Genomic DNA, 16,513 nt, shown 5'->3' with positions numbered 1-16,513 from the left:
CATCAGCTGGTATTTCACTGTATGGAAACTACCTAGATGGAAGGAACCGCTTAGTAGCCAGGATTCAATACCTGAAGCCAATACGAGTGGGTCTCAAGGCTGTTCTGTTTAAAGGCTAGCAATAGCGGCTGGAGTGGTGAGGCTGAGCACGGCATTTATCCTAGGAAGGCTGTAGGTATCCCGTAATCCCCATAGTAAAGCAGAAAGATACTACAGCGACGGACTTAAATTTGTCATGACTCTACTGTTGCTCTTTCAGGTACCGCTGATCCTGTGATAATAGATAGACTGATCAGCTCAGTGCGTTATTGAAGTGTATGCCCAGCTCTGTGGTTGGACTGTTTGAAATGGGAAGGACCAAGCAGAGATCCGCTTTAAGCACGTGATTATGTGACTTAGTGACACAGAACTGTAGTTTATTCAACAGTTTTAGGTAAAATTCTTCTGCAATTAGCTTATTTCCTGCCTCTGAGTATTTATTAGATTTTTTCCCTTCCCATTATGATGGGAACAGCTCCAGCATATTTAAGAGACAATTTGGAACACACTGGGATATTTAAAGATTCCAGAACTTGAATCTGAGTAATGCGTTGGGCTGCCATGTAAGGATTCTACTGTGCCTATGGGTCTGTTCTGGTGAAATTGGCTCAGTATGAGATATTTTTTATTATGTGATGATTTTAAAACCCTGAACAGGCTGGGCCAAATCATGTAGTACAGTCATTGATTTCTAATTTAACTCATCATTTTGATGCCAGAGATCCTGTAAGAGTTCCCACGGCTGAAGGCTGGCTAGTGAACTTAAAGTTATCTTGGATATTTATAGGGTGCCTGTTCTTGTAGTGTCTTTCTGGCTGTCCTTATTGAGCAAGGGAGGATGGGGAAAGACTCAGAAATACAGTTCCAGGCACTTTGGGTTCAGTTGCAGTTTATGGTTTCTGGAATAGTCACTGAATTACTCCGCCTCGGTTCTCCCAGCTGTATCTGCAGTATGGTGTAATATTATATTCTGTGCAGAGGAACACAGGTCTGATGCTTGTGATTAATCTTGCAGATATCAAGTGGTAAGAGTAGATTTATTATTACTCAATACTTGCTACTTATTTTGCAGTTTGTGGAATGAACCAGGTATTGTATTTGTGCCTTTATACAGAAGAAAGCTAACAACGAAAGCAAGATGTTACCATTGCCTACTAATTTGAGTTAAATGTCAAGAGTATGCAGTTTTGACTTTTATTTTTCTGTTCATTTCCCCTTGGAGCAATAAAGCCTGCAGGCAGGACATTCTGGGACCTCACTGCCCTTCTCCGAAGGTTAATGGTAACTTTATCTTTAGCCTTGTGTTTGCAGGCACTGGAGTCAGGCAGCCTTTTCCACAGAACTGCGCTTCCGTGATTTCCCGTGTTACTGCTTCAGCTGACAGCCAGCAAGATGGTATCAGAGATGACCTTCGCTTTTGAATTTTTATTTCAGTCGCAGCTGAAATTCAGGGTGGTGATAGGTTTAGGAATATTATTCCAGTTGTGCAAGTCCCTGGTTCTCCTCCTCCTTATACCTGTACAAACAAATCTGGAGTAATTCTATTGAAGATGTGGGCCTGCATTAGTGCAAAACTAATATACATGGGAAGTCATTAAATTTGATTGCTATCACAGCACAGGCGTTAGTGGCTATGTCAGTCTTATCCGTCTCCAAGGGAGCTTGGCGGGAGTTTTGCAAGGACGTTGACTGGATCTATCCCTAGAGGGGCATTTGGGAAGAATGGGGTGTAGAAAACTCAATTTGTTATTCATACCATCTCAGGATATTTGTTTAGACTCAGTAACTGTTACCTCTGATGTTCAACATCTAGACTAGGCACTGGTGCCTGTAGCTACACACTGTGTTCTCACATTTCTTTCCAGATGGTCTTGGATATCGGTGCCTGCCTGGACACCGAGAAGGCAAAGTTGTGTTGTTGGAACTAAATGTTTTTTAACATGGTATTTTCATAAGTCAGAATGTGTAGAAATAGAGCTCTTTTGTTCAGCTTCTGCACTACCCCCCCTTAGACAAAAGAACCACAGTTTTCCAGTATATAAAATATTGACCGTGCTAGTATTTTCACAGGAAATACCAAGGTCTTCCACTGTGTCAAAAATAATCTGCTTTTCATTCGGACTCATTAAAATCTTAGATTTTAGATTTGTGATGTTGGATCAAAAAAGCAGATACGTGAGAGGCAGTACATCCTGGCTGTATTGTCTGTGTATACAGGGATGCTGTTACTTTCTCTATAAATGAATTACATATTTATATGTAAATCAATCCTTGCAGATTTGTAAAATGTCGAACAAACACTTCTATCTCTTTATTTGTATTATTTGTTTGGCAATTGATATTTTCTGACACTCAAGTCTGAGGTTACATCTGTGATCCCGTTGCAAATCTAGCGGAAATTACCTTTTGAATGACACATGGCCTGACCTTCATCTCCAGATAATCCAGGAAGAGTTCACATTTGGCTATGGGGACACAAAGGACAGATTTAGCACACCAGTATCTTTTTGGCCGTATTTTGGAGTTCAGTAATTCACTGAATGCCCCGTACCGAAGTTTATCTTCACTCCTTCCTCAGAGGTGAAGACAGCATGTTTGTGGTAAACTGCAAGAAATGATTCAGGCTCAGAATTACCAGACACTGGAATCAAAGAGATTATATGTATTGCTGCTTTCTTTGAAATATTCTTTTTCTTGAAGGGGCTTGCAGGAAGTCCTCTAGCAGAGTAGAACAACAAAAATCCCCCAAATCCCACACACTGTACACAAAGTGTAAAAATAGACAGAATGAGAGCAACATACAGTAATTAGACTCCAGAGCAAGTATCATGGCAAATTCTTCAGATTTATATGCATGAATAAAAAGCTGATGTAGTGCGTAGTTAGAGGCCCCAGACTACACTCTCAGTGTCAGAGATAGGCTTTGACCCTCATTTTCCTTCTAATATTAATCACAGATGGATGTATAAACTCTGCAAGGCAGAAATCCTCTTATCTCAATTTCTTTGTGTTCTGCAGAGTACGGTGTTTGATTCCAACCCTGTTTGTTTAAAGCTCTGATACCACAGCTTTTAACAGCGATGCATGTTTAGTTGTTTCTTTAGTGTCGAAGGGTTTTCACTGAGAATTTCCAAGCTAGGCCCGTTTGCCAGCCTGGGAATCTCACTTTGTAAGAAAGTTGAATCCATTTCTGCTTCAAGAAGGGGTTTCCTGAACGTCATGTTTATGTTAGCATGCAGGTAAACAATCCACGTGCCAAACGCAGAGAGTATTGTGGTGTGGGAAGAGTGACTTGCAATGTTACGGTTGGATTTCTGTGCAGAGTTTGTCCCAGTTTATAATGGAAGGAGTGCTTTACATGCAGTTCAGCTGGAACAGCACAGTTTTAGAAATACTTGGGCAAGATCAAGCGCAGCAGAAAATGTAGTCTGAAAGTTCTCAATTAATCTAGGCTTCATTGCTCGATGGTAAAGACACGAGAACTGGAAGCTAGACTTGGATTCGGCTGGATTTGCCCCAGATACCTCATCTGATGTCCAGGCACTGACAACAAGGGTTGCTTTTTCAGAGTTAAACAAATGAACAGAACATGTCAGTTGTTTGAGGGTATGCAGCCCTGCCCTAGAAGGAGGGGAGGGTCTGTGCAGCTGCGTAGCTTCGGCTGCAGTACGGGATGCGGGAGGGCACGCAGTGCTCAGGCTGGCAGTAGCTGGGAAAGGTGAAGAGAGGCAAAATAACTGAAAAGTGTGAAATGTCACTAGGGGTACAAATGCAACACGCATGTAAGAAATACACAGAATCTTCATTATATAAAGTCCAAGTGCATATAGGTCAGTGTACGACAGCTCACCCCACCGTAGTGATGACAGGGGGAGCTGCAAACCTCCTCCAGTGAATTCTCACCTGGTAGATGCTGTTTTTCACAACAGCAGAACTTACCAGAGGAATGCAGTCAGAATGTGACTTTGTTCCAGTGACTAGGAGAGACTGGGCTTTGGCAGAGACCAAAAGGCTGAAAATGAGAGACCAAAGTCTGCCTTGTTAACAAGAAATCAGTTCAGACACAGCAAAATATACAGGAAATCTGGAATGCTGTGGTCTATCAGTTTGCTGCAGGATTTCTACTTCTGCCCTGACACTTGTTTAGTGAAAAATTCACATCAAACTTTCATCCCTTTCCGAAAAGAAATGGAAAAAAAAATACAAATCAAACACCCGTGTTTAAACACAGTTTGTGAATCATGTGATTTCCTAACTGTGTGACATCTGGTCCCTACTGCTTTGCGTTGTGTATGTGTCCTGACTGCATGCAAGCCAGCTTTGAATGGATGTTTTGTGGAGCGTTTACTATCTGAGAGCTGAGGAGGCAAGGACATGGTTAGACCTTAGAGATCTAGTTGCAAAAAGCTGCAAGGAAAGCAGTAGATCTGTCAGACGTGAAACGTATTTTGAATTGATGGTTGTGTGTGTAGCTCCTAACACCTCTGCTGTAAGGCTGCTGGCGTGTACCCTGTGTACGTGTGTATGTGTAGGAAGTGACTGTGGAAACGTGCCAGCATTTTTTAGCTCACATGGAGTTTCCCCCGTTGGGTTACTGGTTGCTGTTGGTTACTTATGTTGAAGAGGTCTCTTTTGCAATGACACAGGTGAAAGTGCCTGTGAAACAAATAACTCGCTGATTTTAGAAGCTGTATTTTGGTGCAAGCATTTCTCAGTGATTGGGTTGCAGGGCCTAGCTCAGACTTGCCTCTCTCACTCCCTTTGGAAAAATTAAGAAACTTGCTGGGAAGTTTGCCAGGCGCTGGGAGCTCTGCTGCTGCCTCTTCGCTGCTGCCAGTCCCGCTGTGGGAGGGCAGCTTTGCCCCCAGGCTGCACACAGAAGATGAAGTGAGGCCGATTTGGACATGCATTGATCACAGGGGGGTGGTGCGCTGTTGGGCTGTTGAGAGAAAGCACTGACAGTGATGAAAAAGTCAATGGGGAAGGCCATTATTTTCAAATGAAAGTGGGCCTAGACTGGGCTATTTCAACCAATCCAAGCCACAAACTTTAGAGGAAATCCGGATCAGATTCAACTTCCAGGTGTTTAAACTTGCTGTCTTCCCTGTCTTTAAAGAATCGTCTTTACTTTTCCAAAGTCTGTGTTCTGTGGCTATTTGGTGTTCATCTGCTTTCCAAGCTGAAAACAGCTTTAATTAATTAACTGGCAGTAGAGCAGCCCATTTGCTTTAGCCCTTGACAGTTGAAGAGCTCTCATCAGCACGGTGGCTGTTTGGCTGTCAGACCTGGGGTGCAGCACATAACTGCTTACTTGCACTGGTTTACCTGTGGACATAGAGCCATGACGTTTATCAACATCTAAGATTTCAGATCTGTACCCAAATAGTGTGTAGCCATTTGGAGCTGCACTGGTGATAAAGAGGCAGACCAGTGCATAATAAATGCTACCGTGAAGTGGCTTGGAGACTGATATGAAGATAGAGAATCAAAAAGGATTAAATCCTGAGGTGGGGTAGTTACTTTTAATGACTGTTTACTAGTCTGTGCTTCTGGGGAAGTAAAGGGGTTTCTACATGGTGCAATGTGTGTTTCTAGACTGCCAGTTCCTGGGAAGAGGACTATGTTTGACCTAAATGGAACCCAACAGATGAAGATTTGCATGTTCAAATAAGTAACTTCAAGACAAAAATACATGAAAGGAAAAAAAAATTAAGAAAGTAAACATACTCTGAACACAAACCATGTGAGCAGGTTAGGAGACAGGGAATCTGCTTCATGTCAGCAAAAAATCCAATCTTTTGAAGTTTGTGGGCCATGTTCTACACCAGTTAAAGTGATTAAATTCTTCCAAAACCATCAGGATTACACCCTTCCACTGGATTTAGGGATTAGGCCTTCCCACTGGAAGGCCATTTGATCTTTCTTGCTTTTAAATACAAATGTGAATTTCTCACGAGATCTCCTTCATTTCTTACTGTAAATGTTTCCATTGGCAGCATTTTCTGAGCTAAATTCCAGGCAGATTTCAGATGCAATCCTCTGTCCAAGGTTTAGTACATTCAGCCAGTCAGAAGGTTTCTCCAATAATCTCCAGGAATTCCTTCTTGGTGGTTGTTACCAGATAACCAGAGCCTTGATTTTTTTTTTTTTTCTGTGGGCTTTCTGTGATGGGTGAGACTAATGCTCTCTCGCTAGCCTGTTTCTGTTAGGATTAGGAGTTCAGCACGAAGTTATGGTGACAAATGCAGTAATTCAGGACAAGAGCGAAACTCATTTGGGTAAAACTTAAACTGGTGTTACTGTATTTTTGCTTCTTTGTCTTCTCCCGAGAAAGTATATCTGCTTGAGGTCAGGTTTGATTTGCAGTCTTTCTGTGGATGGTGTTGAAGTTGGTTGCTTGCAGAGGCTTTCTCTTTCCTGCTAGGTGGCAAACTAGACTAGAATATGATTTGGTTCTTGTTTGTGGTGGCCCTTGTGCTTGCTGTTGTTTATTATTTGTGTCATGGCTTTCCTTTGTGTAGGGGACTTTATAGGAAATAGAGAAATGGAGTTGTCTGTTCAAACATTTCAAAGTTCTGCACCATTATGAAATTGCTGTAGCTGAGTCAGGTGTGGGACTCCTCACTAGAGGTGCGTTTCTCAATCTTCACGTCTCTTCTATGGGAAAGGTGATAAAATAAAGTGGTTTTTTCCTAGTATTCCAGCAGAAACTGCTCCACCTTAGATCTGATCTTGCTGTTCAACACCTTTAAAAGAAATTTGTATAGAAATACTCGCTGTTCAACAACTTTAAAAGAAATTTGTATAGAAATACTTGTATAATACTCCTTCTTACTGGATTGCCAAACTCAAGGATTCAAATATTATGTACTAGCTGAGAAATACAAGCAAATGTGGTTTTCTTCTGATCTTTTAGGAATGAGTGTAAATCTTTCCTTTGCAATCATGAGAGTTATGAACTTACTACGTTTAAATGTGCGTGCAGTTTTTGTAATCCAGAGCTGAGGTTCTTACCAAGACATGCGATGCCAGGAACAGGCTAACACCATGTTACCGGCTGCTGATACTCCCTAGTTGTGTGCAAGCAGCACAAGCAATGTCTTGCCTCACCTCCCTGGTTTTACCTCAGCAGAGGTCATTAACAGCCATGATGCAGATTCATTTCCATGTGAATTTAAGGCAACCTAATGTCAGAAATGTGTGCAGTAATGTTGTCCCCAGGGCTTGGGTCACCCCTGTGAAGGACACTGCTCAAAGTTTATGTTCTCCAGCGTTAAACCATAGCCATTTTCCTCCTTCCACACCCAGTGAGGGCCTCCTTAGTTGTGGTAGTGAGTAATAACTGTTAGTGTATTGTCAGAGGGCATCACCAGGCAGTATTTTTCTCATACAGGTGTGCTGGCTACTTTAAACTCCAGAGCTTTTTGCCTGACCTGGCAATATTGTAGGGATGTATTTTTTTTTTTTTTCTGTTAATGTGGGGAATAACTTGTTAGCATAGATTGTGATTTACAGTGAGACAGAGTAATGCCTGTTCTGGATGGTCCCGTGCACCCCTTACGTGCTGGAAAATGACTGCAGTTTTTAGTGGTTATTTCAAAGATACTGCAATTATTTTCTCTAGGCTTTCTCTGTCTGAAAAATAACAAGAACAATTAATCTCCTCAGGGCTTCTTCACATCCTAATTACAACCAAGCCTCTCATTAGTCCCACAGGGAGACAGAATCAAATGCCATATGGTATTTTACACTTAGGATGCTGTGCTTACCAAGAGCTGGAAGGAGACAGGAAAAGGGGGAGTTAACAATTCATAACCATTTATGGAACAGGCACAGCCCTCCTTGGACCCAGTTCAGCAGAGTCTGAGGGCCTCAGATCAGGAACTTTATCTGGCTAGTAATTGCATCGGCATGCTGGCTTTCTTGTGTGCGTGTGCGGGCATTTGGTGAGCAGGATACGAAGCTGCAGAATCTTTGTGCTGGCATCCACACACAAGCATGGATTAAATGCACACACGCCTCCCTGGAAGGACCATGGCTGGATTCTACGGTTGCCTGAAAAGTAAAAAGTAAGTGCCATGCTGACCCCTCCCCTCCACCTTTCCAAAGTGAGCTGAGTCTAGTGGATGCTTTGAAATTCTGTCTTTGTTGTGTTTCAGCAGCAGCACTGAACAAAATGCTTATGCTGTGAGACTGAAGTACCATTCTGAGTACAAAAGTGCAAAAAATCAGTCCTGGCTGAAATACCAAATTGGTGAAAATTGGTCATGTTTTCTTCCTTCAGAGGTATAAATGTGAAATATTGAAAAAGGAATTAAGAACCTTTTCCTGTCTAATTACAGCAAGAGGAAAAATGTCCTCTTCCTTATTGATTAGCTGTATTGTTTATATATTAACACATAAAAATGAGAAATACAGAAATGCACATTGCCTTTCAAAAAACGTTCAGCTAGAAATCTGACAGTATATGCTCTTTGAGAGCCTGATGTGCTCAGTTTTTGTATAAGCAACCTGAGGTTTGTTTCTGTAATTGCTCCCTGTTGAGAGATTTGGTTGTATTTAAAAGAAATATTTTTTTTATTGCTTCACTGACATGCTCTGTTGGAGCACACTATAAACGGAGAAGAGAATGGGACGATGCATGCTGCTCTTTGTGCTTTAAACCACCAAGAAGATACATTATTTTTTTCCTTTGACATTCTCACTGCTAAGGAATGGAACAAAATTTTCTGCTGCAAAAACTGAGCAGTGGTTTTTGATGTTTTGCATCAGCAGACTGTAGAGGGCTCTATTCTTGCATTCAGTGTGGGATTACAGGGGGTGAGAATGCACAGTGAAAGGCAAGCACAGTTGTATCTTGAAGCTTAAGACGTGAATGCTGATAGTTAAATGTATGGGTATGTCCTCGTTAGCAAAGGAGGGAAAAAAATAGTTCAAAAGTGAAGCTGGCAATTCACTCATTCTCCTTTTCCCTTTCCTGAAGGTTGTATCCCTCATACCAACAGTTTGTCTTGTGTTACTCTGGTGGAAATGTGCATTTTCAAAGGCACGCAATTCCTATTGGATTTCAGTTAGCATTTCTATTCTGTATTGACTCTTTTCCTCCTTTGAAATTTGTAACAGTGTCTGTGAGAGGGAATTAATATTTGGAAAGTAAGTCTGCCTTAGATAAAGGGAGAGGATGCAATCAGAACATGCAAAAGGGCTAAGAGTGAGTCCTGATGAGGGTAGGAGGATTGGCACTTGAATTGATACAAAAAGGTCTCAGTTTATGTTGTTTGATTTATGCTAAGCTGTTTTTGCCCCAAATCCTCCAGCATTTAATGCAGTTGAAACAAACTTGGAAGTTCTGAGAGAGGCTGTGAAGGCTGGGCAGATGAAGCTTCTTTCATGTAGCATACAACCTCTTCTTTCCTGGATATCCACCTGATTTATGAGGATCAGGGGGTTTTTTCTTTAACAAATTCTTGTTTCTTGCTACTCTTCTGTTGGGTCTCTACACTTGATAGACACACAGATTACGTTCCTCAACTTATTACTTCAGCCCTGTGATGAGTTCCCAAGTGAATTAGTGCAACTATTAATGCTTTGCAGTCTTTACAAATTTTATATGCTGCTTTTGCTGTGATTATTGGCAGTTAAAATGAGTCTAAGACACCAGTGGCAGTAACAGTGATGTTTTCAGCCTGAGATTAATTTTAGATGAAATTTGTTTGGAGTTTGACGTGACGTGTTTGTCTTTCTGGACAAACGGGTCATTGGAACAGCTTTCCCAAATCCTCATGTGGTCATTCAACCTGTAGGAGTTAGTTTGCTTTCTGAATGAAAGCTATTTTGGAATGAATTTACTTTCATGTTTTAAACAATTGGCTCGGGTGCCAGTAGGGATTTAGCCAAAGCGGCATAGAGCTCAGTGCAGGCCAGAAAACCTGACACTGGGAAAGGGCTCGGTCCCAGCCTCTGAGCTGCTGGGTCCAGCTAAAGCACCTGGGCTGCTTTAAAGGCTGCTTTAGGTAGCGCTCTACTGTGCTGCTGTCACATTTACCTTCACTGCCCCAGATTTTGCAAGGGGAAGCAAAGGCTGTGCCTGGAATAATGTATGGCTGAATCTGATCTTTCTGCAGAGAGTTCTTTCCCTGTGCTTTGTTAATGTTCTTTTATGAGATGTCACATTAAAAAAAAAGCCCAAAGCCTATTTCAGGTAATTCTTTGTCACAGCCCCAATCTTGGCTGCTGTTCCATTGAAATAAAAGTTGTAAATTGCTTTCATATTTCTCCTTAACCAACATCTGCAACTGGAATAATCTTAAATTGTTCTTCCAGTAAGTTTGTAGTTCATCATCCTTGTTGCAAAGTTTCGTTGTTCTTGGTCCTGGTATGGTGTCAGAGAAAAATATTAGATCTGGACAAATGTGATGAAGTTTTCTGAAGCCTGTGGAGAAATCTTTTTGTAAGTCTCAGTTTTTGGTAGTAGCCAAATATATAGTTACGAGCTGAAAATGTGGTTGCTTGAATAGTAAGGTTCGCTGATGGTGAACACAAACTGCCAATTTCCAAAGACAAATATAGTGTGTTAGAAGCTATATAAAATATTTGGCTGAAGGCTTTGCATGCCAGCTCAGAACTGGTTTCTATAACAGACTATAAGGAAAGGTATTTAACTGGTCTGTACTTAATGTGGTTGCTCAGGATTTCATGGTGCCTTTCTCAACCAGTCCCAGAATTAGGGACATACTTCAGTGTGAATGTCTTCTGCTATGCCGAGCTCCTCAGTTCCAGTGGGATATTGTATTCTTTTCTTATAGTCCAAAATCGTCAAAAATGCTGATGTGCACTCTTATTCTGCACACAAGTTCAGCTTTTGGGTAAAGCAAGTTGATCAAGGGATGCATCAGTATAATTTTCAATATATTTTTAGATTGTTTGAGATGAAATTCATTGCGAATGTAAAATTATCTTATGACCATGAAATCGAGGAAAATGGTGCTGTTGCTCTGTTGCTGTAACTTGCATTGTTGCCTGTTCCGATGAGTGTCAAGAAGAGATTTTTGATGTTTACTGGTATTATTGCAAAGATGTTATAGTGCTGTCCACCTGATGGATCACCAGCTAAGCTTAGACGGCTGTTCACTGCCTCCTGCACCCTCGCCCCAAGCCCTCTTGTTGGAGAGGCTCACAGGGGACAGTGGAAGCAGTGCCAGAAGTCCCTTCATCCGTGGTGCGTAGTACACTTTTTACAGCTTTTATATCTGTGTAGGGTCCTTAAAGCCTTTGGTTCCCCATCCACAGCAAGCAGCTGCTGTCTTAGCTCGGGTGCTAGCAAGTGAATTGGAAGGGGTTTAAAGCCCCACCAGCCGCTACTGAAGTAGCAACTTGGCACAGTGGGGAACGGGGCCTTGTGAAACTGTTGGCTCTGCTCTGTCAGCAGCTCATTCGCCTCCTGTAGCCTCTTGCTTTTTGGAGGCACTTGATCACCGTGGGGTCTAAGTAGCTGTGTTCACTGACTGTCCGCAGTACACAACGCCTAACTCTTCGGCACTATTTTGGACATGGACCATCTCTGCAGGACTCACAGGCTGTTTAGAAACACTGACTTCTCTGGGTATCCGTGCCTGTGGTATCCCCCAGCAAACCTGGGCTCGGCTCGGTGGCGGTCTGTAGGCTCAGTGGGGCTGGCAGCTGTCAGGAGGCTGTGTGGCTTTGGAGTCAGTGCATGCTGCCTGGAGCTGTGGTAGAGCGAGTGCATGGTCCCGTGGTGATCTGGGGGGTCTGTCTGTGTGGCCGATGAATTCTGGGGAGGTGGAGTGCTCCCCATGAACACTTTGATATCCTGAAATATGATTGTTTACCCATCTTTATTGTATACCACTTTAACACAAGATTTCCCAACAAGGGCAAGAACCACTCAGCAACAGTTTTTTGTGTGTTTTTTTTGAGATGAAAACATCTGAGGGTGAAAGGTGGTTCCTGGCCAGCAAAGCAGCTGCACCGGTGCAGAGACAATCACTGGATCCACACAGGGGTGACAATACAGGGTTTCAAGAAAAGCCTTATGGAGGGTGCAAGAGGAAGAGAACTGAAGAGGAGAAGGGGTGTGCTTTTTTGGAAAGTGGAGAGCTCTCCCAGCTGGGGCCAGAGGGTGAGCTGAGGTGAAAGGACGCCGCCAGCATCGTGAGCCTCTCGGGGGAATCTTTCAATACATAGCCTGTGAGCATGTTCCTGCACATGGCAATTATACAGAGTATTTGGACATTCGTGAGCGTTTTGTCTTCAGCCCACAGGGATTGTTCAGTGCTATGCCTGGTATTAAATGTGTGCAGGCCTGTTTTCTTACTCAAGAATAGTAAAGAGGATGAACAAAAGCAGTCAGGAGGTGGCAGAGCCATGGCACTGCAGGCCGTTGAGCACAGTTAATACAATGGTGCTGTATTATTAACAAAAAGATCAACTATTTCTCTGTGTTGATTCATTCCATTTGACTCATCTCTGTGCAAGAAGTTCAGTTCTGGCTTAATACACCAGTGAGTCACTCCACGTTTCCCAGTCCTCCTCGTTCTATTCATGCTTCTCTCTGGATGGTGTTTGTTTTAGCAGCCACAGTGATGCAGTGTGTTTGCTGGCTGTAGGCAGAGGAATTCCAAGCAGGCATGCTCATTTGTTTGGTTTCAGCAGAACAGCCTTCTCCCTATCACCAAGGTGCTGAGCATTTGACAGACGTGCACCTCTAATGCTGCCTGTCCTACTTCTCTTGCACTGGAGCAGAAGCTTCTTGCTTTGGGACAATCTGCTGGATGTGATTCTCACTCTTCTGCACCATTTGGGTGTCAGTTTTTTTGTCTACATTATTTTGCCAGACTGAGCTGTGAAAACATCTTGTGATAGTTTGTTTTCTTCTTATACAGAAACTTCTGCTGCTCAAAGTGTCTAGCTTTGTACCCTTAGAGCCAGGTTAGAGATAAATTTGTCATTTCCTCCTTGTACAGAGGACTAGAAAGTTTAATGGCAGTGATGTGAAGGCCTAGCATTGGTTTTAGAAGCTCAAATCTGGCTATAGATACATGGGGAAAAAACTGTAGTAGGTCCAAGCTGTACTTCCAGTAGATAACTTACTTGAGCTGGTGTAGGGCAGCTAGAGCTGATTACCAGCCAAACTTGTGAAAATCTGAGATAAGTCTGTCTGTGGGGAAACAGGAAAAAAACCCCCAGGTACTTCCAAGGTGGTTTTTTTTTTTTCTTTTTCAAATTTCTCCTGAGGGTTGCTTGCTGCTGTAAGAAAAAGCTGAGCTCAAGGTGCTGTACTCTAACATGATCCTAGAGTATAGTTCTGCATTAAATCTGTTGTAGTTTCAAGGTTGGTAAAACTATTATGAATCTAGGAGTTTTAAGCAGTATTCTGAATACAGCAAATACTAACTGCAGACTTTTTGATTTTTTTTAAAATCTTGTTGTTATATTATTCATATTTATTTGTATCAAGATAGCAGGTGGCCCTCCAAGGCTCCGTTGTGGGAGTCACTGTTTAAATAACAAAAACAGTCCATCAGTTAATATCCTGTCTCATTTTGCTTGCAGATGCTGAGCTGTCACTGTTCATCACTGCGTTAACAATCGGGGTTGTGCGAACAGCTCAACCTTTCCAACACGATGCACATGAAAAAGCTGAGACCTGGGCCACACACATCATTATTCATTTTTTAATTGCTTTGTTTATACCCATGTGTGCTGCTGCATTCATATAGGTGTACAGGTACCAAGGTATTCTGTGGTCAGAATACCTGACAGGTACCCTGTCACCGTGCTTAGAGCATGTTGGTGTCTCTGTGACTGTTAGAGGGGATTGTAGCACTTGCAGTCAGAGCGGGGTAACGTGGCTGTGCAAAGCTGCCTGATTTTGCTTTTGAACCATCCAACTGGAGTGAAGGCGGCATTCCAGCTTCAGATTTTTGTGGTGGTTGTTTCTTTTGGCCTCTGAGTTTCAAGGATCTGGTGCTAATTAGTGAACTAAATGGTTGACTTTTATTCATGATGAATTCATTTAAGCTTATTCATTCTCAGAAATATGTAACTGCAGTTTTGCCAGGGCTTGTAAGTATCCCTGGTCTAACAATCCAGTTCTGATCCACACAGTAGTTTGGATGCAAGTGGGATGTATTTGAGTGCTCTAGCTCAGAATTATGATGCAGACATCATGTTAATCATCAACCTATCTGTATATGTGAGAAAATACAGATCTTACAGAGGTGCAGAGAAATTGTTTGCTGGTTCACTCTAGCAGTCAAACTGCTTTCCATCATCTCAGTTTAGTGAAAAGAACAGAAAAGAAGAGAAGTTGAAATTTCATTGCTTTCCTTCAAAGAATGAAAATTGTCTTACTGCTTCCTTTCTTGCAGCTTTGGCCTGTGAAGACCTTACAGAATGTCTGTCCTCATCTGATTGCCTCCCACTGCCCTCCCATTGCCTACTTGTCCATCCCCAGTCTTGCATTCCTTGTTGCTCTTGGTGTCATCCTCCTGGGTTTTTCTATTGTCATGTACCCTTGTCTGCTCTCTGATGCTACTATGCCGCCTTCTTCAAAACACAGTTGAATACAGCTTGATATTCCACATTAGCCTGGACAGTCTTATTTTAGATGATCCTGTTTTAGAGAGATATTTGTGTCTGGAATCCTGGAGAAGTAGAATCCCTTTTTAGTGGTTGCTCATACTAAAGAGAAAAGCTAGTAGATGCTCTTGGGACAGAAATGGCTCAGGACGTGTTTTAAGCACATGCATGATCTCCCTTGGCTCTAACAGTTCTCCGTGTGCTTCAAGACCAAGTGTGCTTCAGAAGCTGCCTAGCTTGAGGCTCCAGAGAGAGCAGCCAGGAGAGGAGAGCAGGGACAGCAGAAGTTTTCCTTTAGAGCAAAGCAAGGGAGACCCTCAGATTCCACACACAGCTCCAGAATAGCCCCTTCTGCAAGCGTGGAAGCCGCCCCAGCCTTCCTTGATCAGCAGCCAAAATGGGGTCTGAATTCCAGAAATACTCATGGGCAGTGGGAACTCAGGGGGTTTAGCCAGCCAGACACAGTATGTTTCAACACAGGAGGGAGCTGGCCTTGCTTTTATGTTTGTGTGTGTACAGGCAATAGATGTTACCCCATCTTGGGTTTGGGACTTCACATGAAGACAGACTTCCTGAGCTTCCTGCCAAAGGCAGCCTCTGAGACCACAAAGCCTGCACTTTATTTGCTCTCTTATAGCCGAAAGATGGCCCACTGTTTTTATGACTGTTTGATCTTCGGAGTGAAAATTTGTAACACAGTTCGCCCTGGAAATTTCTGTTACCATCTCCTTTTTTTCAGGGCAGTTTGAATTCTTGGACCTTAAATATCTGTATTATCTCTTCTTGAAAGAAATGTGTCCTGGGAAGTTTGATCTATCTGAGGATTTTTTAAATTTTTTCCCATCCTTAAGCTGTGCTTTAGCCCACAAATTGAGGGATAAGTGACTGTTTTGGAAAAACATTAAAAAAAAAAAAAAAAGCTTTAGACATAGCCTAAAGTCCTATGTTTCAATTCTGGCGTTCAGTCTGCTATTGTTTCAGCCTCATTTCCCCTGCAACGTTCAGACAGCTTCATTTGGTAAAAAAGTCTCCAGACTCTTTCTTGCAGGCCCAAGATGTAATGATTCTTCATATTTTGTGAGAATAAGATCTTGGAAATCAGTGTGAGACTCAAAGACAGGGGCATGGCATACAGGGGCATGCAGGCTACTCTGATGAAGTTTTATGTTTTTTTGTTATTTATCCTTAGTGTAGTGGTAGCGTTTGATAGCAGTGTCAGTTGGTACGCTTCCAGCATGCTGGCCTCCTATAGCGGAGGCAGTGCTTAGCTCCTCCACAGGGCTCATTAAGCTTTCCAGGTGTTCAGTGCGACCATCTCAATTCCACAGGTAAAGAAACTCAAGGCTGAGCAATAAGTAAGTCGGCTGCTGTTGGCGATCCAATAATTTGCCCTATTATCCAGTGATAGAGCCAGGAAAATCAGCCAGTTCTCTGAAGTGCCAGCCCAGTAGTCTCCGTCTGGTGGGATATGTTTAAAAGATGAGCTCTGTGTCAAAGATTTTACTGTCTAAACTAATAATTGTCACCTTCACAGTTTGCAGATATTGGCAATTTCCATGGAGTTTTCTCAGCCCTGCAGTTTTTCATGCCCCTGTAGAGCATGTTGAAGCCAACTGATGGTAAACTGCTTTCCTTAGCTCCCTTTGCTGATCCCCACAAAGCAGCCCGTGGACTCCCAGGGCTCTACACACCACAGGTATCAGTCACCTGACTTCGTGCTGGGAGGCCACAGGTGGACAAAATGAATTAGGAGTTTGGAGAGGGGGTAAAAAGCACACACACAAGCTAGAAAACAGCGGCCAAACATGCCTACGACCCAGGTCTGGCATGGAAGATTATGCATGTTTGTTAAATTTGCCACATGAAGAGGCAG

General features: G+C 42.7%; 1 protein-coding gene across 3 annotated transcripts in view; it reads left to right on the top strand.

Annotated features, from left to right (window-relative positions):
• The window catches only part of KIAA1210 (KIAA1210 ortholog), a 59,112-nt gene that overhangs the window by 6,765 nt on the left and 35,834 nt on the right, over positions 1-16,513 (top strand). The window contains exon 1 of one of the 3 annotated variants that reach the window (XM_075435748.1): positions 7,729-8,108. The exons of 1 other annotated variant lie outside the window; for it this stretch is intronic. In XM_075435748.1, the coding sequence (XP_075291863.1) occupies positions 8,047-8,108 (62 nt within the window). In that variant the 5' untranslated portion in view covers positions 7,729-8,046. Of the gene's footprint in view, positions 1-7,728; positions 8,109-16,513 lie in introns of those variants that run through there. One more of the 3 variants, XM_075435750.1, reaches the window with a different exon arrangement.

Source organism: Opisthocomus hoazin, chromosome 14 (genome assembly GCF_030867145.1).
Source record: "Opisthocomus hoazin isolate bOpiHoa1 chromosome 14, bOpiHoa1.hap1, whole genome shotgun sequence".
Taxonomy (NCBI): domain Eukaryota; kingdom Metazoa; phylum Chordata; class Aves; order Opisthocomiformes; family Opisthocomidae; genus Opisthocomus; species Opisthocomus hoazin.
This window is presented reverse-complemented; position numbering and strand designations above follow the sequence as displayed.